At 39.1% G+C, this 27,675-nt stretch overlaps 1 protein-coding gene across 1 annotated transcript in view; it reads left to right on the top strand.

Annotated features, from left to right (window-relative positions):
• LOC140237183 (afadin- and alpha-actinin-binding protein A-like) overlaps positions 1 to 27,675 on the top strand; it is an 87,834-nt gene that overhangs the window by 33,035 nt on the left and 27,124 nt on the right. The window contains exons 3-7 of the mRNA XM_072317124.1: positions 1,753 to 1,951; positions 8,956 to 9,122; positions 10,608 to 10,776; positions 15,839 to 15,977; positions 19,504 to 19,579. Of these exons, the coding sequence (XP_072173225.1) occupies positions 1,753 to 1,951; positions 8,956 to 9,122; positions 10,608 to 10,776; positions 15,839 to 15,977; positions 19,504 to 19,579 (750 nt within the window). The remainder of the gene's footprint in view (positions 1 to 1,752; positions 1,952 to 8,955; positions 9,123 to 10,607; positions 10,777 to 15,838; positions 15,978 to 19,503; positions 19,580 to 27,675) is intronic.

Raw genomic sequence — 27,675 nt, 5'->3', positions numbered from 1 at the left:
CATGTTACAACAATCATTTAACAAAATAACCACGTTTTGGTCAGATGCCATCTTAAGTGTACAAAGTGAGATCAAAGCGTAAGGTCAAATATACTTCATTCTGTATCTTCGTTATAGTGTATACGGAATTTGGCACCAAAGATGACAGGTCTGACTCGCTTTTCTAAATGAGATTCCAAACATCACACAACGAATGTCCCTAAACACACATGAAACCTGTATGGTCATGCCTATAATACCGTATTTGTTGCTGTATCTTCGTTATCTAGTGTACACAGAATTTGGTACCGGTACTAAAGATGATATATGACTCCCTTTTCTAAATGAGAATCCAAACATCACACGGCCAAAGTCCCTATTAACACAGATGAAACCTGTTTGGTCATGCCTATTAGGATCGAAAGTAAAATCACTGATTTCCAAAGAGATCGGATCACCTAATTTGTCAGTCTTGACAAATTCCAAGTCTAGTTATATTAAAAGTGCTTTTTTTATAGTGAAAAATAGTCAATATGGCATACGCATGGTGTACATGTATTGTACATTGAAAATACATTTTCAGGGGGTGCAGTAAAGATCAGCAATATCGACTGGCATTTTAATAGACAGGGGATGGTAGGTGTGAGTTCGCGATAGAAACAACCAGTGTAAAAAAGTTGATTAGTACCATCAGTGTTAAGTATTGTAAAATATACAAAATGTGAACAATACAATTACAAAATTGTTTCTAGACTAGACCGTCTACAGTTGCAGTGTATGATATATTGAGAAAAATAGTGATATATAGATCTCCTTTCTTACACTTGCAAAATTTATGGTATCTAATTTATGGTAGGATGTTAAAATTGTGATACAACTGACCTACACATGTATGCATCAAATGTAGTAACTCAAACATTGCAATTTCTAAATCACTGTCCCCAAAGGTAAACAGTACCTTTAATAAAGACTTTGAAGAAGTGGTTTTGAGTTACACTCGTAAGTCTATTCACAACCACTTTGCTACTGAGGAATCCTCCCTGGCTACAGCGGGGAGAGAGAGGGGGACTTCAGTAAGAATTATGTTGTCATGGGCAACCAGTCAACAACTGCAGGTGTCTGCTTTTCAGCCCGCTGTTTAGACTTGTGTGTATTGGAGGAGTAGAAAGCATCAACTGATGTGTGAATGTATTGATGCTGATGCTCAGTAAATGTACAGCACTGGTTTCCTGTTCACTGATTTTACAATGCCATCCGCACGTGCACCTTCCATACATTTGTAGATTGTGTAGTGAAAATCAAATGTTGCTGAAGGTCATTGCAGCTTCGAATTCTGGGCCTCGATCATATCCGCCTCCAGTGAAGAACATTAATTATCTGAATGTTGAACATGTACATTATGTATCTTGAGTTGAGTCACATTAAGTGCAAAGAAAATGTTGTTTTTTGTTGTTGGTGGTGTTGTTGACTGTGAAGGTATCAGTTTGTGTGAACATTAGGCTAGGGACATACCATGCTATCAAAAATGTAGAATTGATTTGTGAAAGCCTTTTTTCCAATGTACAGAAATCATATTCATGTCCAACATACATTGTACATTTGTACAATGTTGTAATGTAACATGACCTTACAATATTGTACATAATGATCTGTATTGCATGTTTCCACATGTTTTATGTGAACATTTTAATGGATAGAAAAAACAAACAAACAAACAGAATGTTAGCCCCAATACTTTCAATAATGCCTATTGTCATTGTTTTGTCTTTTCAGGAGGTCGTCCTTTGATGACGAGTTCATCTCCAAGTATACCACTACCAGCCACTACTCGCCCCGCGCTCCTCCCACCCCCCACAATGCTGGGTACCCCTCACCCCTGTCCCGGCCCTCTCCGGGAGAGGGGCCAGGGAGCGGGCTGCCTTCTTTCTGCACCAAAGACAACATTGACCAATGTGTCAGCTATCTTGATCAGGTAAGGAGTTGTTTGTGAAATCGAACGACATCGCGAGCAATGTTCACAGTAAAAATCTGTTGATGTTGATGTTGACAGTGTTGATCAATGTTGACAGTGATGTTATCATTGATTATACTCTTGGTTGAATGGTAGAGTATGATTAATACAGTATTTAGAGAATATGTCTCTACAGTTTCCACGATGAAATTCATTCATACATTGTACAAACAAAAGTCTCTTTTGTCTTTGATACTTCTTTATAAAGCTGAAATGATATTTCCAAATTTTGCTAAGTGACTATGTTTTGTTAACAAATTCTTCAATCTAAGCTCTATAGAGCCTACACCTATTTTGCTTCTCCTTTATTAATGTATGACTTCCTTTCTCTTCACTGCCAGACCCTGACCTGAGACCAATTGTCACCATGAAGGTTTTTGTCTAAAAAAACACAAGAAATGACTGTCTTTTACACTGAAATCCCTTTGTATTCACACCCACATGAAATGTTGCTCTTTAGCCCATTCAGCCTACTCTCGGCACTGTTTCCATTGGAAGTTTAGTCATCATACAAATTATATCACTTATGGCAGTTCCACGTTTTGACTCTGGGCCAAAGGCATTGTGTCACACAGCTGGGGTACCATGCTAAGGTTGTGTGTACAATGTACCATAGTTTCAGTAGATCTACGCAAAAATGCGCCTCATGCAATGAGTTGGCTGATTTCATATGAAACAAGTTATTGCTATCCTTTTCATACAATGACTTTATATCAAGTTGTCCTAGATGGGAAGCTTGTAAATTATGCACAGTTTTTTTTTTTTTTTACCCTTTTAGCCCATCCAGAGTCAGCTAATGATTCATTTATGCAGGCTCAAGAAATTGATGAATGGATAGTTAATGCATGTGGATGTAAATTGACAGCTATCTGTGCAATCATAATTTTGTCTTTTCTTGCGTATTATGAATTAGCAAGCATTCTTGTATTAAAAGCCCTTTCATCATGAACTGCCAGAGTTTGATGAGCCAGTGAATCTTCAGAAAAGTCCTACTGGATAAAGGTTTGAGTCTATAAACTGTAAATGGGGTATTCAAAGTTTTTATGCCTCCGCCACGAAGTGGTGCCGGAGGCATTATGTTTTCGGGTTGTCCGTCCGTCCGTCCGTCCGTCCGTCCGTCCTTCCGTCCGTCCGTCCGTCCTTCCGTCCGTCCGTAATGAATTTTGTGGACAAGGTAACTATCAAAACCTGTTGAGGTATCCTAATGAAACTTGGCATGTATGTGTATTAGGGGGTGAAGTTGTGCCTATCAACTTTTGGGTGCACATGCTCAAGGTCAAAGGTCAAAAGGTCAAGGTCAAATACATAAAATTTCACTATTTCCACCATATCTATTGAATGCCTGAAGATATTTTCTTGAAACTTAGTGTATACATGTATTACCCAATTAAGATTCTCTGGTGAAAGTTTGCGTCATGAGGTCAAAGGTCAAAGGTCAAAAGGTCAGGGTCAAATACATGAAATTTCACTATTTTCGCCATATCTATTGAATGCCTGAAGATATTTTCTTGAAACTTAGTGTATACATGTATTACCCAATTAAGATTCTCTGGTGAAAGTTTGGGTCATGAGGTCAAAGGTCAAAAGGTCAAGTAAAAATATCAAAACTTCTTTTTTTTCTCTGTGCCTTGGAAAATTGTTCAAGGTATCTTCATGGAACATAGTATATACATGTACTGACTGGAAGTGATTATCTAGAGAATGTAGGGTTCATGGGGTCAAAGGTCAGGGGTCAAAGGTCAAGTGCAACACTTCAAAATTTTACTATTTCCCTCATATTTATGCAATGCCAGCAGGGTTATTATTTTTTACACTTGGTGTATGCATGTGTAACCTAATAGAAATTCTCTGGAAAGTTTTTTTTTTCTTCTTTTTTTGCCTCAAAGGTCAAAGATCAAGTGAAAGTGCTGAACTAAGTTTTTCCTCCATATCTAGAAGTGGCTCAAGTTATCTTGAAACTTAGTACATATTATGCATGTTCTACCTGAAAGTGATTATCTTATGAATTTTAGGGTCAAGGGCCAGATGAAAATGGTAACAATTTACTATTCAATTCAGAAATTGCACTTTTTCTCCACACCTGTACCTTGAAAATTACTCAATGCCTAAATGTATGAATGGGTCAAAGTCAAGTTAAAGTCCTTAAATCGCTAGATACATGCTCTCCTATTCATCCAATTAAACCTAGGTAAAGGAAGGTGAACATTCAACACATTTGTGACAAACTTGTCCTTTCAATATTTTGCCAATTTTGTGAAAATGTAATCACACATTGTCCACATGTACTATCTAGACCTATTGGGAAAATCATGCATTATGGCGGAGGCATACCAGTCGCCAAAGCGACATTTCTAGTTGAATACTGCAAAGATAACAAGAGGTACATTCATGTGTCTAAAAAGTATGCAGATCTGCTATAAAAGTTACAGATTTCAAGTTGCCCGTGTGTGGTTACTTTTGCATTGTCTGCAACGAGCAGCTGAAGTGTACTGTAATTGGTAATTAATGATAAATCCTGTCTGGTTTACATTGTTTACTATGAGCACTGTGCCGTATGGTATGTGTACACAGTGTACAACCATAATGGAACATACATTGTATGGTATGGTGTGACGGCTATGATCCGTTTTGTGATTCTGATGGGTTCGGGTGTGAATGTGTGCATCACTGCATGTGTACATTTGTGTGACTATAAACAAGCAGGTCATATGTATGTTGAAGTCCTCATACCAGTAGCTGTATCATTCATACAATTGTAACACTTGTGACATTTACTTGGCAGTTGGACATTCTACTTGATAAAAGTCATCGTAGGTGAAAAAAATCTGTAGCCCTGATCCCCACCCCCTCCCTTGCTCTCTACCCCACCCCAAAGGTGATGCTAATTGGGGGGGGGGGGGGGGGTGGAATCCTTGAAGAGTGGGAGCTGGTGTGGTCAAACAGTTGCCGTCATGTGAGACCCACCTTTGCATCAAATTTGAAGAATCCAGTGTGATATTACCTAGAATTTGTGAAAAAGATGTAGAGGATATCCGTAATCTGAAGCGAAGTCATACGTACATGAGGAAATGGTATCTTGCAGGAAAGCATGAATCATCGATTTTTAATGTCATGCACAAGTTCAACACAAATATACAAAATATTTGTATACACTGTACATGTAGAACTGTAGAAAATGGATTTGACAGAACTTGATGAAAACAATGTTATTTCTAATATTTGCTGATTTCTTGAATTGCATTCGTCGCACTGTAGTCACAGAATGAAATACAACCATGGAGCACATCCTTAGCTGGCAATATTGATTTAATACTTGATATAGTTTCCCCACTCACCACAAAGATCAAAATAGATTTAATGTTCATCAAACTCAGACACAATGCTGTTAAATGACTCAATATCCTCATTTTCCGTTATCAGTAAGGACTGCATCATCAGTGCAGGGAATTTCTTCTGCTTCAGAATTTATAGCAAAAGTGATGGAACTAAATCAGTTCTCCCAACATTATTCGAAGACAACATGAACTGAAGACTCAATGTTGACAGTCTGACTGGTTCCAGCCACACTTCAGAAAGGTTTGCTGAAGAGATTAGTCCAGCCAAATGAAGCTGTTTGATTTGAAGGACTGTGTTTACTTTTCTTTTTTTTTAAAGCCTTGCCTTGTTTGTACTAACTTGTTTCAACAAAAAGTGTGCTCATTCAATATGGTTTTGGCATCTATAATGTATGTGAGGACACTGAGTAAACTTTTACCCACTGCAATAATTTGCATCCAAAGGCATTCTATTTTTGTTCTTTTTTGTTATGTTTTGTGATTGTACAATGTATTTGAAAGGGGGTTTGTATTCACAGGTGTATCCTTGATATGAACTGTACATTGCACTACAGTGTATGGTTCCCATTTCCTTGATATTTCTAGATTTTAATGATAGTTGTCTAGCGTTTGGTTTGATGTTTAACTGTCATTCAGACTAAACTTTGGAAATGATGATTCATATCCATGAGTAAGAAGTCGACTAGGCATTGTGAGTTGTAGATACCTGTATGCCCAGTTGCTTTGATTCAAGATTGAAATTACATTATTCTGTTTGTCAAAGGTGCTACAGTGCTGTCTCTCTCTCTGAATGTAGACATGTACTGGTATTCTGTCACCACAACTAGAAGAAAGTAAAAGAAAAAAAAAACACCCAAAAACCAACAGCAACACAGATGAAAGTTCATAGAGTCTATAGAGACTACAATCTGTACTGCTAGGTGGGATGATATACAGAGCCTCTGTATGATTTAAAATGAAGATTATTTTTATCTTTGAGGGAAAGTATAACTATTACGTAATGATTTGCATGTTTTGTTCTGTTTTGTGTAGTAATTTTACTCCCATAGTATTGAGACCTGAAAGCCTTTGCACATCAAAATGAATTTTCAAGCCTAACAAGTCTCTTCTTGTTGTGGTCGCATGAGATGCTTACTCCATTCTCTGTCTCTGAGTAGTCTAATTCTGAAACAGGGCACAAGGAACTTTGATTAATAGTCCTGAATTTTACATGTATCAAAACAAGTATACCAGTATATAATTACAATTGTAATTCAAATGAGAAATTTCACCTTTTTTTTTGGGGGGGGGGGGGGGAGGGCTTCAGTAATGTCAGAGGAATTCCCATGAACGTAAAGAATGGCCTCATTAACGAGATTATGACTATTTGAATGCTGTAAAGTGAAAGTTAATGAAATTCCGTAGATTCAAGAAAAAAAAAAACCCCAATATTTTCATGAGTAGACAAAACAGTGGTGAGAATTAGTTTGAGTATGCGTCATGTGATATCATCACATGGCATAACATGTAATCAAAGGTAAACAGATTCAAGTTTTAATAACTGCCTTGCAATGTATTCACAATAATCCCAATGAAAAATGATCTTATTTTTCTTATTAATTGTCTATAAAGATTACTCACAAAACATGATTTTGAGTTCAATTTGCAAGATACATTTTTGTATTATGAAGCAATTGACCAGGCAATTGTACACTTGTAGATCAATGACTGTAGAAATTTGGAGTTATGTACAATGTAACTCTATTTTACATCATGACAACCATCATTAATCCACTGGATATCAAAGTATGACACAAACATGCCCATGCATGTCACATGCTGAAACAGGAACATGCCTACTGTAGTTGTGTATTCAGCAGTTGAGACAGGTAAAATGAGTCACTTAACATTTGCATAGCCTTCGATTGAATTCCGGGAGCAGTGCAGCTGGGGTCCTTAATGCAAACACAAAATGGGCCAAGTTTCAAATGAGTTGCTCTATCCTATTAACCCATAGGACCCAGCTACAGCCTGTAGGCCTAATTCCAGTGAGGTATGGAACATTAGACCATGTACATCTGTAGGTCTACTATTGTATACATGTGTATAATGTACTATAAAGATGAGCTGTAGGCACAATAAGATACAATGAACAAAATAAACTGTATATGAACAATATGAATAAATATTGTAATATGAACAATTCCTGATGTAATATTTAAATCACATAAATTGACAGGTTTTATGGCTTCATAATTATTTTGAGATCATGTCATCTGATTAAAAAACAACAGAAAAAACATAAAAAAACCCAACTACAGGGAATGCTGACATTCTTGTGTGTAACCATGGAGGTACGTACTTTGGTATTACTGTTATGAATATTGCCCACAGGTACAATGTATGTACACTACACGTCCTCCTGTTTATATCAAACAAGGCAAATTAACAACGATGACAAATTTATGCACGTGTACATGTATACACTGTAGATTGGGAATAGATATCTATAGAAAGAAATAAAACTGTGCACAAAAAATCAAAATATTTTATACATGATGAAGTTTCCAGCTGCACCAGAGACTTGTGAATTGAAGTCATTTATTGTCCTCTTTTAGTACAAAGTTTGCTGCTTGATTGTTGAATGGGTCAGTGAAAGGAAGAATGATTGTAATAATAGTGCACACAGTAGTAGCCAGTGTGAGTATTACAATGCTGCCTCATATTCTTTCGGTCTCCAGTTTCCTGTTGTCTAAAGTCTCCACTAGTCCCAGTAGTACTCTGGTGATAAGAAGTGACCTATTCTGCATTGTTATCTGCCATTGCCATCATTGGCAGTGTTTGGACTTTTGAGCGATGCATGGTGGCCTTCATATGCAAAACATGCAGATCTATATCTAAAGTAGCCTTCTTATGCCTTGAAACTACAATGTGCAGGTTATAGATATTGTAAACTCGCTGCAACATTGGAGTCATGGGACAGGCTGACATACATTGAATTCCTTTTCAAGAAGAGCCTTGATGTGGATTGAGTGAATGTGACTTCTCATCTTCTTCTCATCCAGCAGTGACTATGCAGATACTTTCAAAATTCATAACTTTTGAACGGAATGTCCGATTTTCTCCAAACTTTCGCTGATGTGTTCTACTAATATTGCTGCATTCACTCAATCCACATATGAAGGTGGACTTGTCCTTTAAGATCCAATGCCCTTCAGACCTTAGAGCAACATAAGGAAACTGCAGACTGTATAGATACACTGTATATTATTGTCTCTTTTTCAGGAGTTTGGGTATTTGATATGTTTTCTTCAAGTATTGAATTCTTTTTTCAGATATTTGTGTGGTAGAATAGAAACTGTTTTTTTTTTTGCAAGAATGCTACCACCTTTAAAAACATGATCTCTGCAGTTGTATATATATTCTTATAAAGAGGTTTCTTTTTTTGAAACATTGGAATTTGTGAATGTTTTTAAATGTTTTATGGTGATTGATATAAAAATTGTACATCTTTCTCGGATCTTCCTAGCATATTAATAATTGTCATTTCTTGACTGTGGTGATGTACTGTATAATGATCAAAACCATGTTGCTGGGCCATGGAGGAATGATCTAGTCTTGATTCCAGGCTTTTCTCCTCTCTCAATGCAGGAACTATCTATACTGGGCTTTCCTCCACTCTTCACGAGACCGTCCAGCTCTGGGAAGGACAGGGGCAAACCAGAGCAGTTTGACCTCGTCCAGCTGGTCAACTGTGCCTATGAGCTCATCCAGAGGCATCAACGAAGCATGGCCAAGCAGGAGGACCTGGAGACAAAGTGAGAATGGTTGCCATAGAAACACCCCATCAGAGTATAACAGCAGGAATGCTGGTTATATTCAGAGCAGTGGCTCAGTTTATTCTACAAAATGAAAGACAAAGAAAACAACAATCATGATTGGAAATCTATCATGATACATAATGATTGACCTTTGACTATTTCTTTGGAGTGATTAATCTCAGAATGTCCCCCCCCCCCCAAAAAAAAAAAAACAAACAAACAAAAACAAACCCTTAAAAACAAAACAACAACCAACCAATCAACCAACCAACAAACAACAACGTTTTGTTTGATTTGTATAGCAAGTATTTTTTTTTTTTTTTTTTTACATTAACTATCTTCAAAACTGTGGATGTTACATGTACAGCGTATGAGTATCATTTGTGCATCTGGCATTCTCTGAGATGAAAAGAATTATTTATTGGGTCTCTTAATTCACAAATGTGAAATTGAAGAATTTTTAGCCTATTTTGTAGAGGTTTTGAAAAGTGGTTTATCAGGATTTCTACTGTATTTTTATCATGGTGTGTCATTGCAAGAACACATGATGATGACAATTAATTAAAACCATACAGTGAATCCTGATAGTGCATACAAACGTAACATGCGCATCCCATAAACCAATGAGTGTTCTGAAGTCACATACTGTGTGCACCTACTGAAACTCTCATCCAGTAAATGGGAGACTGTATGTTAGGCATTCTTAATGGCTTTGCCATATGTTGTCATTATCTCTTGGCTTGCCTTTATTACCACAGCTAGCATACTATGCATACACTGACTCGACTCACAACATAGATTGAGCAAAGTTTTGTTGACAACATGTGAGTAGGTTCATCTTGTTTACACAATTCATATGGCAATGTTAGGCAGGTTTGACCTTTTTTTTAAAAAAATCATTTATTGTATAATACATGGGGATGGGAGGGGGATGGATGGAGTAGTTTCTATCTATTCCTTGGCTGCACATTAATACTGCACTGTAATGTCACATCTTTGGGTGATGTTGAATTTTGTAATATTTTTTTAGCATGATATCTCTGCCATTGTGATTACAAATTGGAACTTGTGTGAGATACACTTGTAGGTGATTGAAGTGATGGTGCAAGAGATACTTTGCACAAATGGCCTGAAAAGGGTGTACTGTATACGCCAAATATTCAATGAGTTAGGTGCTATGTGCAAATTTAAAAACGTGTAATAATATTAACTCTGCTCTGACACTAATGTGATGTGCACACGTGCATTTCCTCATTCAAAATCGCGACTTTAACCACTTGCGAAACTGTTCGGAAGTCCAAATTTGTGAAAAATTAGACTTACTAAATATATGGCTTATACGATGTAGTTATATAGTGTAGATTAGAACATGTTAGATTCTGTGATTTTGTAGAATAAACATCATGAGCAGGTTACAGATATCACACATTTGGTACAAAATTCTCTCACGCACTCTCTGTCTTTTGATGATTCGTAATCCAGAAAACTCCGTCTTACCAGCGACCTGGATCACCTGAACACCAACCACACGAGATTAAAAGAGCAGCTGGAGACACTGCAGAGGGAGAACGTATCTCAGGGGGAGAGGGAGAGGCAGCTAGGGCTCCAACTCAAGGGACTCCAGACCAAACTCAAGGGCAGTAAGGAAGAGGTGAGCACTGGGGGGATACAGTCTGGTTAGTGTACACCTGTCCCTGCATGCTCACATTAGTCCTTGCGATGTGGGGAAAGTCCCGCGCTGGTGTACACCTGCCCCCTCATGCTCACATTAGTCCCTGTGACGTGGGGAAAGTCCCGTGCTGGTGTAAACCTGTCCCGGCATGCTCACATTAGTCCCTGTGAGTTGTGGGAAAAGTCCTGCACTGGTGTACACCTGTCCCTGCATGCTCACATTAGTCTCCATGACGTAGGGAAAGTTCTGCACTGTGGGACTTTCTCCTTGGAAAACCATAGTGTGAACGCTCACTGGGACTTGTTCCCTTGTCCCTCATGAAGCAAGTTGGGTCCGGGAATAGGGAGAGTGAACTTCCGCCATAATTAATTGTGCCCAGCTGTATTTCTCAAATGTGCGCATGCGCGAAGTCTGGTTCCAGTGGCAGGGCTTGCCCTAAGTCCTGATTGTCCCCGCAGCCCGGGGACAGTCAAGATACCAGTGTGGACGGTCAGTTTTTAAAAATTAAGATCGGTGGTGATTGTTGCCGCAACGTATGGTCTAATGTGAACGCAGGGTGTTAGACAGGTGGTGTGTATACCCCTTTCATGCTATGCAAACATCACCCAAAATCTTGCAAGAAATCCCAGGTGATGCTGTGGTATGAAAGTCATAGCAGTTAAAATGGCCCATGACTTTTCGGAAATCTTACCCTTGAATCATCCATGATGGTAAACATTCAGATGTCCCTGCATACTCCCGGATGATGCTGTTGTATTGCGGCTAAAGTCCCGGGTGAAAAGCAAAGTCAGCATACTGATAACATCTTGCGGGGTCATTTTGTGCATGCACCATAGTGTGTACTTGCACTGCAGAAGAGTGGATGAGAGAAATTCGATGGCGATCTCATTCGCTAGTATGAAAGAAATTTTTTTCGGTGCTCCCCATTGAATCTCTCCGGTAATCTCCCAAGTTACCAAGCATGAAATTGGTATCAGACAGAGAGACGAGTAGATGAACAGATAGAGATGAGTAAAAAGACAAGTAGATCGAGGTAAAGGGACAGACAAACAATACAGAGAGATACACAAATAGAGATAAACAGCAAAAGCTAAATAGATAGACAACAGATAGAGACAATGTAGAACAGAAAGTAATAAGATGGAATAAAAAGAAATAAAAGAGAGGAGGGGTGGAGGATTGAGAATGGATTGAGAAGGGACAATGAGAATGAATAGATATTAGGAAATGAGTCTCTTGTACATGCAGCATATACCAGAATATGTGATAATGCATAGAGTGAACACTTTTAGGGATACATAGCCATGTTCCCCTCGGACTCTCGATTACAAATTATGACAGAGTCAGGCAGCTGTGACTGTCATACAAAATGTACTATTTTGGGCTATTCACTGAAATCAAATTTTGAGGGACACCTGTCAAGCACTGTCTGCCCCCTGTTTGCATCTCTGATGGGTTCATTCTGTGTCAGAAAATACAAACTTAGCTTGGTCCACGGAGCAGCTTCCTACCACACTTTTCTCAGTCAGCATTAGGTGTTTAGTTCATGACTTCAAACTTAGCCTACATCGATGTCTATAAAATGATAACAGTGAGCAGCGAATGGGTAAAGCCTAGATAACACATTATATAGATGTAAAGTGATAAAAATGAGCATGTGTGATAAAAGCAACAACAACAGAGCATTTGCTGCTTCTGAAGCAATAAGTGGTTGATTTGTGATGTGAAGTATTTTTAGCATATTACAGAGTGCAGCAGAAAATCTTATCACATATTGTACTGCATTCTATGTAGGCCTATATCAATTCTGATCATCTATAGCGTGCAAAGTCCAATGTACCTTGGGCGTAGCCAGTGTATTGTCATTTAGCTTGCGCAAATTCTGAATGAATGGTAAATTTATTAAAAGATACAAAGTTCTGTGTAAGTTTATGATGGATGTTTGGGGTTATACGTCAACACAAACTTGAATTGAAGTCTTTTTTACTATTGTGACTACCAATTAATCATACAGGGGATGACATTTTTTCCTTTACAGTGCCTGCAGTTCCCCTGAAGTTACCAGTAACAACAACAACAATGAAAAATAACATAAATAAAGTCTTGCAAATGATTTTAGAGACAGGATATGCCACCCCCCCCCCCCAAACCCGATTGACATTGTATCAGCTGTGTGTGAGTCAGTGGGTGACAGAGCCCTGCGGCTCCACTCATTCAGCACCCTGACCACATAGACTGCCTGGCTGCCTGGCTGACTTGATGGCTGTAGTTAGTTCAGTGTCTTCTAACCTTTCAGACTCATGTCAGTACCTCAGTGTGGCATTCAGAGAGAATGTGCTCCCCTTTGTGTTCCATGTTAAAGGACCAAATTACATCAGAAATGAAAGTGGAAATGTTGTGTGATGAATTCTTTCCCACTCTTGGACAGGACCCATCTTTATCAATTATGTATTCATCAGAGTACATCCTGATACAATCATGTTTGTTTGATCTTTGAAAGTTTATTCATATTTTTCTGTTGTCAGCTAATTCTTTGTTACAAATTCCCAGACTTTGGATAGATTTCATTTTTTAGTTGTCCACATCATCATAACTGATGTGCATTTGATGTAAACTGGTAACTTTGTGGTCTATACCTTAATTTGACCCATCTCCTCTGTCCTTAGTCCTGCTCTTTGTTTCTGATACTTCTGATAAAGCTCCTATTCAAGTCTCATAGCCTCTTGATCCTAGATGTTTCAGTGGAGGAAACAAAAAAAAAAAGATGAAAGAAAAGAAGCAGATGAAGTAACATTTCACCCCATTTAATAGCCATCTCCACCTAATATTCTTCTCTTCGTATGCCACACTCCTGTACAAGAGCTATTTCACCTTCCTTCCCCTTTGCTAATAGTTCTCTGAATTTTCATTCTTGAAAATTCTCTTCAATTGTTAACTTGCACATTCTCCTTGCAGGTGAACCTAGACTGTATTATTTAAAAAGTGAGTGTGTACCACAATATCCCTGGTGATGTAGAAGATGGCTAATGTCTGGGTAACAGGTGACCTTTGACCCGGCCCAGAATTCAACACCTTGTGCCCAGCGGGAGGTTTTACCATAATCCTAAACCCCAGAACTCAATCTTAGGGTATTATTCATGCCTGTGAAATGCCACATTTCCACTAGAAATTCAATAGCGGTACTGCAAAACCTTTGCTTTGTGATTTTCAGCCTTTCGCAAGTTTTGGCATATATAGTGTGAGGAAGAGAATGGAAACCTGGAGTGACCCTAGTGTTCACTGCATGTTTCAAGAAAGTGAAGTTATGTTAATGGTGTGACAATGAATGATTTATTTCAGTGGAGAGACATTCAGTCCACTCTAATTACAGTAGTGCAAGTGTAAAATGCAGTTTTGATTTCAATGGCTAATGGATACGTTTTGAATTACTTTGAACACCTCTTGTTGATAGGTACCATACATAAATGCAAGTAGTAGTGTCAACATTTAAAATAGAGTCACCCTGTGCATTTCAGCATGCAATCAGTAAAAAGTATTTGATATTTCATACAACTTGTTAAATAATTTGATTGATATGCAGTTCTAATTTGTAGTGCACTCTTGAATGATTGTATCGGGGCACAAAACATGACATTTAAGATATTGTTTGTTGGGAATTTGATAAAAAAGAAGAGCAAAAACAAATGAAAAACAAAACAAAGGAAAACAAAAACCCAAACACTAAGCAATATTTAGATAGGAAAATCCACACTTTACTTGATTGTCAAAACAGTATACTTTCTAGAGTCATCTTCCATTGAAAGTAGACCTGCAATATTACAAACATATTGTTGACCAGAACTACACAAGCAACGATACAAGTACATTATGTATATGCAGATTCTGGGGTGAGTTTCAGAGGCTATCCTAAATACATGAGTCCAAAGTTACTCCACCAGACAATTAAATCAGCATAGTAAAACAAAAAGCATTAAAACAGTTATTGCACAATCTGACCTTGAAATATAAAAGAGTGTGGAGTCTCATTGTGGGAATCGTAGGAAGAATTTGATAATTTTCTCACCAAGGCTTCCCATGATGGACTGCAGGGATTCAAAAGCAGCTTTGCAACCTCTCTCCGGTTTCCAGCGCCAAGAACAAAATCTGGCAACTTAAGGGGAGGAAACCCACTTCCGACTCTGTGACCATCAGATAGCATTATTTGAAGAATACAACACAAGACGGCTTTTCCTGCGAAGAGAGAAAGAATGAGAGAGATAGCTCTTTAATACCAACACAACTACTCCCATGTTTTCATGGCTTTACAGCCTGTTGAACAGTATCCTTGGGAAATCACGAAACCAAGACATGTGCATTGTTCATGTGTATTGTCCATTCAAAGGACCAGTGGGTCCACGCTCAGTGTACGCTAGTAGGAAGCTGCAGATATTATGCAGTGTTCAGTGTGAAGTACACAAATTTATTTGTTTCCTTTAGTTTGAACTATCTGCTACAGTCGTATAGATATGCATAAATATTAAAAACAACAGCAACAGCAGCAACAACAATAGACACAAGTGAACACCCAAACATTTCAAGGTCGAAAGTATTTGATCAGCAGTGTACATCATGTATGTGGGTGAATCATTGAACTTTTCTGTCATTTCTTGTATTTGTTTGCACTCTAAAAAAATCTCTCACCTTTCCCATATTTCATGATATTTAAAATGTACAGTATATATTTCTGTGTTGTCGCAAGTCAGTGAAACACAGCCATCTAAAGCTGCAGAAGTGACTCTATGAAACCATAGAAAATATTGATATTAACCACGGAAATCCAGAGAAAGACTTTCCATACATTTGTATTGTGTTCATTTTAGTACAATCTCTATAAGTTGGCAGCAGCAAGTGTTATCAGTTGAGTAGTAAACAATGTTTGTAGAGACATGAACCTGCAGGTCTGTGGTACAGAAAGCTGTAATTGATTTTGGTTCCTGCCAACTGTCAAAGCGTTTGATCTCACAGCGATTGATCATCAAATCTTTCACATTTCAACCAACAGATGCGGAAACTAGAAGGCATCTTAAAGCACAGGGACGTGCAGTTCAAGCACGACCTGAAGAAGAAAGAGAGGGAAGTCAACAGGTTAAAAGAGAGGGTCCATCAGCTGCTGGTCGACAAGAACCAAGAAAGGAGGATAGGTAAGATTGTGTGAATTAACCCTTACAATACTAGTACCCCATCAGATTTTATTTTGAGTTTTCACTGCATGGACTCATCAGCCAAATAAAAACAAAGAAGCTTGGCATCATGAGTTTCTGTAGTTGCTATATTGACTGAGTCTACCATAGATGTTTGTGGCAGTCTCATTAAAATTGTTGTGACAGTTGACCTTGGTTTCCATTCAAGGAATTGTGACATTAGATTTATTCTGGCAGTAAAGCCAAGTTTTTCCCAGCACATGTTACTATAGGACTGATTCGATTGAAGAGCATGATTTCATGCAATATGAAATTTAAGCATTGTGCCATACTTGTAGATGCATATTGGCTGTGGCCAACAGATTTCAATGTACTTGATTACATGTTTTTATAATGATATTTGATATAAAATATTTGTTGTGGTCAGTATAAAAATTAGTCTTTGCATGGCTTCCAGTAAAAACATAGCCAGGGCAGTTTGAATGAGCCGTGATTGCCTCTGTACAGTATGAGCCACCACTGGGCTTACTGTGCCATTGGGCAAATCTACGTATGTGATTTTCATTAGCTCTCTGGCTTGGCTGAGCGGAAACTAGAAGCATCATTGTGTGAAAGACAGGGCAAAACAACCTCATCAATATTGTAATTACAGAGTACATCGGTAGAGCCGGACGGACTGAGAAAAACATTCAGCCCACTCTGCGGTTTACACCGGTGTTCAGACCTTGTCTCTGCTGTGAATGAGCCTGTTCAATCTGTCTCATTAGAAACCTATTAATCTCAACGTTCACAGCAGTACAGACCATACTATCCAACTATCCCTGTATCCAATGAGGTACAGACATGATATCACACAGAACACACACCAGACAGTGTGTTAACATAAATCTCTTATTCATTGACTGCCATTTAAAGAAACACACTCAACAGGTCAAACACCAAGTACTGTAAAAGTGGAAATTTTCACGTTGTTGAAATTTTCACGCATTTCGCGCAACCCGAAACTAGCGCGAAAATGAAAGCATGCGAATAATTTTGCCTGCCATATGTTCCAGTAGTTGATGTCTTGATTCCATTGAATTAAAAACACGCGGAACTCTTCTTACCCCACCGAGCGTGAAAAATTAGTCGGGCGAAAATATCCACTTGTACAGTACTATGATCTACACAATAATCATTGAATAATTGAAGTGGTAACAAGGTCAATGATATTTTGATACAGGATTGATTATGATTTAACCCATTGAAGACTAAGCCCAAGTATACTCGGACAGGTGTCTATGGGAAATGCGTGTTGTAGCAATATCATCCTGTTCTCAATGGCTTTAACACAGGTCAATAGTCAATCCTGTCTTTATGATAGCAGTCAAGAGAGCAGGCAGACAGATAAGACTTGAAAGTTTGAAATCTCTGTAGGTTTACAGGTTATGATAAAATGTTTAGCCTTTGTTATATGAGTGTGACATACAATGTAGAACGACCCAAATTAAAAAGGAAAGCGACAAATAGCAAAACAATGGACACTGGCCTGGTAAACAACACATAACCTTCAGGATGTGATATGGGGTACAATTGCAATCTACTAGCTAGGGCTTCCAAAGGAAGGATTATGTCAATGAATCTATCTGCAGAAACCATTCTTGTTGCTTCCAAGCTCTGTATTTTAGTGAACAAATGACATAATGCATGGAAGTAGTCCCAAGTCTGATGCAGATAGTGTTTCTGCATCATTCAGTTCCATTTCAGGGCTACAGTACACTGTACCTCATAACCCTTTCTGTGCCCAGACACTTTAATACAGACTGTAACTTTACTTGCCAAGCGTTTTATCAGCATTCAGTACTCCACCTAAACTTGACCTAGTTGTATTTTAAGTTTGCAAGTCCACCCAGATGTAACAATGTTCGTCAGTCCAACAGTAAGGAAATTGTGACACAATATGGATCAGGTAAATATTCAGTAATCTCTATTCTTTGACAACTAGTTTCTGGACATGCCAGTCAGTGAAGGAAGCACTCCTTGACTGAAAGAATTTTTTGTAATTATGTGGAAAGTTTCATTCTTCAGTGACGTATAGAAAACTTTGCATATTTTCAATAATTGTAGGTGATTCACTATTCACTCGTATTCTGGTCTCAGCTGGTCATCTTTAAAGTCTTGTTTAGTGAGACCCATGAATCATTGTATTCCAACAGTGCAAGTGTCTGTGCAGTGCCAGAGAGTGGTGAATGGATCCACAGTAGTCAATTGCCTCTGCGTTACTTCCTCAGACAGTGAAAAAAAGAGTGAGCAGAGAACAGGAAACTTTTGATTGTACAAAATCCTTGCCAAGGAAGGGAGTCCATGTCATCAATTATCCCACAATCTAACAGATTTTGTCCCACAACCCAACCCACTGGCTTTCACCAAGTTGTGAAGGCAATGTTGTTATTATTTCTATCCCTTTGTGTGTGGTTCATTCAACCTACCACTGTGCACTCTACAACTCACTTATCATTTCTCTGACCTTTACAATACCTTGTTACTTCATGTGATCCATAGCTCCATTTGCCTCATTGAATTGGAAAACAATATAAAGCGTACTGTGCAGAAGATGTGTGGAGTCAGTTGTGACCAATATCTTGCATTGATGTTTGATGCCAATCACACTAGATGGCAGTAGTCAATGGCGGATCCAGAGGGGGGCGCAACCGGCGCACGCCCCCCTTTAATTTTCGTTAAAAACAAAGAAAATAAAAAGAAAATACTGCAATGAAACCCGGAAGTGGCACCAGAAATATTAGTCACGCCCCCCCTTTACAGAATTCCTGGATCCGCCCCTGGTAGTTATTGATGCTGATTATTATTGTTGTGCAAGCTTAGAACAATTATAATAGTAGTTACTTTAAACATTGCATTATCATGTAAGTATTCTAACAGTGGAAATTTTCTTGCAAATAATTTTTAAAGCTGGGCAGGGTAAGATGATTTTCATTTGTTTTTGATTCTGTGGAATCAAATATACATTGTATTTATATAACATATAAGAAGCAAAAGTTTTGCGTGTTTTGCGTGTATAGTATACATTGTAACATCTAAGAAGCAAAAGTTTTGCGTGTTTTTATTTTCGTGCTAATTCTTGTGCAGTATGTGCAAAATTTCCATTTTTACAATTCCAAGATAATTTCAGTTTGCTCTACAGTATAAAGAGATGTGAGTATTAAACTATTAGTAGGTATAATTCCTGCTTCTGAGTAATTATACACTTGATGAAATGTACATAATAACATTGGAATGTCTATACTCAAAAGCATGAAAGAAGAGCGTGGCTTGGTCATGATTTATTGGTCAATACTGCTGTGAATCCCATCATGATTAGGGCACACTCATTCCATACTTAAAATGGATGGGTAGGTCGTGATGCCATGGATTTCCTATGTGGATCAGGCGTACCACTACATATCAGAGAGATATTTGGTGTAAATTGCCCCCGCATATCTCCAGCCTTTACTGGATGGCTTTCTCTGTAAACCTTGTTTCCTGGCAGGGATGGACATTCTGAACTCACTGCAGAGGACAGATGGGAAACGAGGAACGTGGAAAACAGATAAAAGTGGCATCAAGTAAGTTGTGATTGGCTGTCGACTGACACCGCATTAGGCCTGTTCACATCCAGACTTGTTTTGGAATCATTTCTGTTGTCTGTGCGTTTTTATCTGTTTTGAGTACATGCATTCGCATGCATAATTTTGTTTGTTTGTTTGTGTGTGTGTGTGTTTGTGTGTTTTTTTTTCAATGTGCAACAGATTTTCTGTGTAGTAAGACCTGCCAGAGACTATCATTACAGTGAAAGTATGAATTATAAGAGTTTAGATTTATTGCATTTTATAGTCTGTAGAGTAAGACAATGAATAGAACTATCGTCTACATCTCATATTCACGTACTTGTAGCTGGAACATGACTCAGAAACCAAAACAATGGAAGAAAATGAAAGTTACCCCAACTGAAGATGAGTTTGAGGCTTCAAACATCTGGGAAATCTTCCCCCAACTTCCAGAAGTGATTTACCCATTTAGATGACTTAACTCATATGTTTCACAGATGTTGGAGTGTATGGAACTGTAATATATTAGGGTCCTAGGCTTAACGGGAATGAGATTTTAATTGTAGCTGAGGGAATAGTGAACTATGCCTTCTGGTAATGACAATTCAAGCATGACATAGCATCCTGTGGCCATTGTGCAAAATATGTAACATTATGATAAACAACAACAAAAAATTACAAATTATACCACATAGACAGCCAATATGTAGTAGGATTACTGTTGTTGTTATGGCGATGACAATCCTTATACCGGGTAATATTGATGAAAGTATTTTCAAAGCTTTTCCATCTTTTTTTTCATTAATTTTTTTTTTTTTTCAAAACTTTTACTTTTTTATTTACATGGGATGCCAATGCAGTAGGTACGTATTGGTTGACATTTAAAAAACAATTTGGTATGTTTGAATATAACAGACCTAGAGGGACCACTTATCTATTATGTCTGTACATAAATGTGTATACAAGTACAACGATTGTACCATCTCATGCTATCATTCCACCATCACTGCTTTGGTCACTCTATCCTGTCTTTCTCACGGTCAGCCTGACATTCCTTTCTCCAGCCACCACCATGCCTCATTACCTCACATAACATCGCCACCTGTTCATCTCACTTCCTCTACCACCGACCCTCTTCATCCCATGACTGTAAATACAGTACGGCACTGTTCTCCACTTGTTATATAATCAGCCATACTGGCTGCAATAAAGAGATAGCTTCTCAGACCTGCACAGAGCAAGACATGTCTGACTCGTCTCTCTCTTGCTAGTACATCTCCATTCACATACGTACACAAAAATGGCGACGAGGATGGGATATTTGCACTGATTGTCGTTCACAACTCTTGTCTCCTCGAGTCACTTATTACCGGGTGTAGAACACAAAAATGGCGACGAGGATGTAGGACCGCTGTGTGCTCAACGTACAGCTGCCTCCAGCCAGGGAGGTGGCCTCCCTGCTCCAGCATGGAGGAAAGGGAGGAAATCGAGATCGACGAGGAGAACGAGTAACTCTAGGCTACAGAGACGAGACATTGCCCACGGTTCATGCACCATCAAAGCAGTACAGACTGTGAACACAGAATGACGGCACACGATCCCATCCTCGTCGCCATTTTTGTGTACGTATGTGAATGGAGATGTACTAGCAAGAGAGAGACGAGTCAGACTCGTCTCTCTCTTGCTAGTACATCTCCATTCACATACGTACACAAAAATGGCGACGAGGATGTAGGACCGCTGTGTGCTCAACGTACAGCTGCCTCCAGCCAGGGAGGTGGCCTCCCTGCTCCAGCATGGAGGAAAGGGAGGAAATCGAGATCGACGAGGAGAACGAGTAACTCTAGGCTACAGAGACGAGACATTGCCCACGGTTCATGCACCATCAAAGCAGTACAGACTGTGAACACAGAATGACGGCACACGAGCCCATCTACAAACGGATCGAGAAGAAACCGATGTACCGACGCGACGATCGACCCTGCACTAGAAAGTGACAACAATAAATCCGAGCCTGGCACCATGACTACCAGCTCCAGAGGACAACAGTGACCATGAACATGAGAGAATGATTACGACATCGACAAGGAAGAGACTTTGCGAACCAATTTAGCGATCATCACGCATCGCCGAGTGGACCAGCCGTCCACGGCCCGAGCATCAGCAGCATGCAGCATGGCCAGACCATCGACCAGGACAAAAAAGGCCGACAGAACTTGCGATTGAACATCGCTGAGTGGACCAGCCATCCACGGCCCGAGCACCGATTGAGAAAAATTGTGCAGCAAGGCCAGATACCAGATCGACTGTACCGCGACGCCAGATCGAGCGTAATGCGACTGAACTGAGAAAAGCGAGTGGATTACGATTTTCATCCACGGCCCGAGCATCTTAAAAACATGCAGCATGGCCAGACTGCAACAAGGGAAAATCATGACATTGGACTGACAGCTGACGACAACGAGAAACATCGGAATGACCACCGCATCAGAGTGCAGACCACGAGGAACAGCGTACACCGGACATCGAACGACGAACACATCGGAGTGACGACCACGAAACATCAGGACAACCGCGACAGACTATTTTAATCCCAAGGAGAGGATAATGATTTGACACATGCATGTGAGACCAGAGCGCGACTTCGAAAGCTGTGAACATCAACAACGACCAGTGCAGTGTGACCCGATGACGACAGCGACTTCAATAACGACCATGCAGTGTGAAGCGAGAGCGACTACGAACAACGCGGAAGATTTCCCACATTGACCACGACCAGTGACGACGGAAAAACATCAGTGACAAAACAAGGAACTTTAGTGAATGAATATGGACTGCCCCCGACGACGATTTAGAATATGAAAACTGTAAGTTAACTGTGTATATTAAACTTTGAGAACATAGGCGAAAACAAAGGACTGACCAAGATGGACTTGAACTTTGGAAGAAAAAAAAATCGTAGCTACTAGTAGGCCTATACATTGTAGTTGGACATCGTCAAGTGAACGGTGAACATTGAACTCTGTTTTCTGCATTTTGTCTTTATCATGTTCTGCTTTGATATTGTTGTGTAAAGAGCCTCCCCAATTTCACGTGCCTTGGTCTTTGACTTTCCTGCTTTGACACTCACACTCCCTCTAGACTTCTTGACTTTTCTTTTCTTTCAACAAGGGGAGGGATATTATGTCTGTACATAAATGTGTATACAAGTACAACGATTGTACCATCTCATGCTATCATTCCACCATCACTGCTTTGGTCACTCTATCCTGTCTTTCTCACGGTCAGCCTGACATTCCTTTCTCCAGCCACCACCATGCCTCATTACCTCACATAACATCGCCACCTGTTCATCTCACTTCCTCTACCACCGACCCTCTTCATCCCATGACTGTAAATACAGTACGGCACTGTTCTCCACTTGTTATATAATCAGCCATACTGGCTGCAATAAAGAGATAGCTTCTCAGACCTGCACAGAGCAAGACATGTCTGACTCGTCTCTCTCTTGCTAGTACATCTCCATTCACATACGTACACAAAATTATCTGATGGATATTTCATAATAGTCAATTCTGTGTTTTGATTTCAATCTGGTGTTAATCATGAGTCACTACTTGTACACTTGTATGTATGCAGAAGTATAGGGCTGGTAAAACAGGATTGCTCTCTCCAAAATCATTTCAAGATATAGCATTCCATTCCAATGTATTTCTATGTTTCATATATTTTTCTAGATGATAATTTAGTGCACAATGAGTGCAATAAGAAACAGTGACCCGAGTGGGCTCTTACATTGTAAGGCCTATAGATGTATTAAACAGTGACAGTGATGATCAAGTATAGTGCAGGTCACACTACCGGTGCTATCACAGTGATGATGTGTATGATGTGATGTTTGGAGCAGTAATTTTAATGGATTTTGCCAGTTGTAATCTGGATGGGCTCATTGGATGGGTAGGTTGTTTGTGTCTGATGGCATTCACCATTTCCTGTGGAAGGCTAGGTGTGGGGGAACTTTAAATTGAAAAAAAAAAAGATGTATAATTTGATACTTTACTGTTTAAATGGGAATTAAAAAGAATACAATAGAGAATGGCTATTGTTGTCTTGTATAGATTGCCTGACATTGCCAAAGGGATCAAAAAGGGTAGAACCTTTCAAAGGAACTGGGCATACACAGGGTATGATCAGCTGCAGAGGGATGGCTTTGTGGAGCGGAAAATGATTGCAAAGTCCTGCAGAAATGACGGAGTTCAATCAGGAAATTCTTGACCTGACTCTTGACATAAGATCAGTCTAACATTTGCAAATTCAGCTGGAAATATGATTGCAGAGGCCAACACGTGTGTGGGATTTCTTTATACCATTGTCTTCTTCGAGAAAAGTCACTGTAAAATTACAGTCAAGAGACAATGTAATGTATAGCATTCAGGGCAAATTGTGGCTGGTCCATGAAACCAAAACTTCTAGAATGATACAATGTGCATTGATATATACAGAGATATATTACCATTATAATCTCGAAGATTCAGTTCTTGAATTGAAGGTTTTGATTGCAGTTTACTGACATGTGTTTTTATTTAGACCATGTTTCATATCAAACAAAGTGTTTATCTGACAGTATATTTGAAGCAAAAGATCAGTCCAATAGGTTTTCTAAAGTTTTGCAATGAATTGAGGAAATGTTGAAGTCATCCTTTAGAAGACCATTTCCACCAAATGGTCTACGATTTCAAAAGCTCACTGTTACAATGCAGACATTATCCTTGTACTCAGACAAAACCAAAATTTGATTTTGATGTGAAAGATTACTGAGGGATCCGTGCCCATAGCGGAGATTTTATTAGGATGACCATCAAAGAATTATTAAAGACTTATCAACAATGCTTGGCTTATACACCCCCCCCCCCCCCCAAAAAAAAAAAAAAAAAAAAAAAAAAAAGAAGAAGAAGAAGAAGAAGAAGAAGAAGAAGAAGAAGAAGAAGAAGAAGAAGGAAAGCTCAGGAAAAAGGTTAAAACTCACAAATTACAGTTGTAAAAGTACTATACTGTTGATCTTCATTACAATTTCCATACCTGCATTGTAATATCCAGTATACTAGCATTTCATCACATCTACAGATTTATGAATGCTGGATGTATTTCCTATGAATCTCTTGTCATTAGTTGTGTATATGTGTGGGCATTCCGGGCAATTTCCAGGCAAGCCACAATGATGACAGCACCACCAGCCTCGTGCTCACCTTCTTGGGGCCAACCTGTGAGGATCATTTTCATTCCACACCACTAACGCACAGATGTGAATTTTGACACCTCATTTTATTGGCCTGTGCCAGAGGGGCCATTTGGGAGACCAGAAGTGCTCACTGTGTCTGATTAACATCTTGTATGCCAGGAAATTATTTTTGTCACAGCATCTCTTTTCTGCTGTTTTGAATGGAATAGCACAGTCGACAGATTCCCACCAACATTAAGAAAAAAAAATGCTGAAGTTGATTAATGTATAGCGCTTTTTAGTACATTTTCTTTAAACTGTTATCATTGCAATATCCCATGCCTTACAGATACAAATTTTAAGCTATTTGTCAAGCAATTATCTGCAAGGAAAACCATTGTGTGTGTGTGTCATCCATTTCTGTTTAGTCCATTCATCACTTTCTTCACCCTAAAAGCGTTGTTTACTGCCAGATTTTAGAATAATGAGCTCGACCAGTTTGGACATGTTTAATATTTTGTCCGTGCATCAAGAGCGTCTGTTACTGACAATTATTGATGTCTCATGTCAGTGTTTCTGTTATTCAAGATGATTATTAATATTTCATCTTACAAGCAACATGCGTTTTCTTAGTCCCATATGTGTTCATTGATGCGGATTATGATTTTGCATATAAATTACATGGCATTCCCCAAGACAGATTGCTTGTTGCTACACCCTGAACACACTCTGGCATTTATGAGGGACTAACCTGTGACATAATTCCAAGCCTGATGTGCATAAATGAAAAGTCAGTCTTGTGGCCACCTTGGAGGATGAGAGTGCTTTTCTCTCGCCCACGAGATGGCGGGGAAGCTTGTCCTTGTAATTTGTTTTCTCATCCCTCTGTTATGCACACTCATCTCTCCTGAATCTGGGAGATTGTGAGATGCCTCTCTCTCTTGAGATCAATCAAGTAAATAGAAGTAAGTGGAGCAGTCAGAGACGCTTCTACTCACCATCCCCTTCCAGTTATGAATCATCCTCCTCTGACGGAGACATTCTATTAGAGCAGTATAGCTTTTAGTCTCTTTCCAGGCATCCAGGAAATATGTATCTTTCTTTATGGAAATTCTTTGTTGAGACAGGTGAAACTGAAATGCTGGTGTGTATGTTGGCTTTGTTTTTATTACAGAACTTTCTTGAATTGATACAGTAACAGTAATCTTGACAGTGATAGTGTCAGCAGCAAACTGCATATAACTTATTGTGTAAAAATTCTGCTAAATTTTTGTTGATGGAAAAAAAAATTCTTATGTGGATATGGATATTATAGGTCTTGAGGTATGATTATGGCCTGAGTATACTGGAGAGTACAATTTGTACATCAGAGTATCACTTTTATCGTGACATGAGCATCAACTACTAAATCTGCATGCCTGGCAGCTGTGTGCTACAATCTCATATTGCCAACGCACACTCTTCTACTACCTAAACCATGATGTGTTTACTAGGATATGATTGTCATTTCTGTGTGTCTGTTTCATTTGTCATTTTGCCACGCACTGCTGCTGCTTAATTGCCCTTAACCCAATTATGGCCAGAGACAGGATGATCACATATAAAAGGATGGCATGTTGAGATGTGTAGATCCTGGGAGAGTTAAGGATCTGTGTTTTCCCACTCCATTGCCATGCCCCATTGACTTCATTATGGCATCCTTCAATTATACACTCACTGAATTTCATGGCTTTGGATGATGATGTGTCATGGCAACGGATGTCTTTCTCTTGTCTCTTGATGAGGGGCAATGATGTGATGTGTGAGTCACCGCCTTTTTCTTGGCATACCACTCTGTGGTTGGTGTACTGAACACCTCATGAATAGAGTGGATGTGGCAGTGTAGATGTCTAGCACTGACTTGAGTGGCGTTTATATACGATGTACACCTGTAGGTCAAAGGTCATCAGTGATGGCTCTCCCTGTGTAGGAGAAAAGGAGCAGTGGTATTAAAGTCAGGTCAATGCACTCTAGATTGGTTCACTGAAAACTTACCTTGACGTGAAGTCTTCCTTTGTATCCATTATTATTGGAGGTGGCATGAATTATGCTGATACATTGCAAAGTGTGATTTTCATAATGCAGGTTTAGAAAGCTGTAAGAAATCAAGAAAGGAGTTTGTAAAGTGTTTCTATAATTGTTCTTCCCATGGCCTCTTTGATATTTTTCTTCAAAAATGTCACCCTTATTTGTATTGTATGGCTGAACTGTTTAAAAAAAATTGTATTCATGCTAGCCTATCAAATTTCCTTCATCAGACTCAGATTTGACTTTCATCTGTCAGAAGACATTGTATCAGGATGGCAATGTGAAATAGTGAAAAAGAATCCTGCAGCAACTGTCCATGTACAAAAGTAGACCTGTAAAAGCCAATATCAAAACATCTGTTTTGTAGCAGTGATTTACCCCCCCCCCTCCTCCCACCAAGGGATGGGGCCTGTAGTAGGTTTTATAGACCACTCCTATCTTCTAATTGCCCCAATCAGTTTAATTAACTGAATTTTGAATGATGTGTAAGGGTGAAAAACAGAAACAAAAACCAACCAACCAACCAACCAACCAACCAACCAACCAACCAACCAACCAACCAACCAACCAACCAACCAACCAACCAACCAACCAACCAACCAACCAACCAACCAACCAACCAACCAACCAACCAACCAACCAACCAACCAACCAACCAACCAACCAACCAACCAACCAACCAACCAACCAACCAACCAACCAACCAACCAACCAACCAACCAACCAACCAACCAACCAACCAACCAACCAACCAACCAACCAACCAACCAACCAACCAACCAACCAACCAACCAACCAACCAATTCATCCAAGTATGCCACTGAATACA

The sequence above is a fragment of the Diadema setosum genome, chromosome 13 (genome assembly GCF_964275005.1).
Source record: "Diadema setosum chromosome 13, eeDiaSeto1, whole genome shotgun sequence".
Lineage (NCBI taxonomy): Eukaryota > Metazoa > Echinodermata > Echinoidea > Diadematoida > Diadematidae > Diadema > Diadema setosum.
Note: the sequence above shows the minus strand (reverse complement) of the source record. Positions and strands in the feature narration are given on the sequence as shown.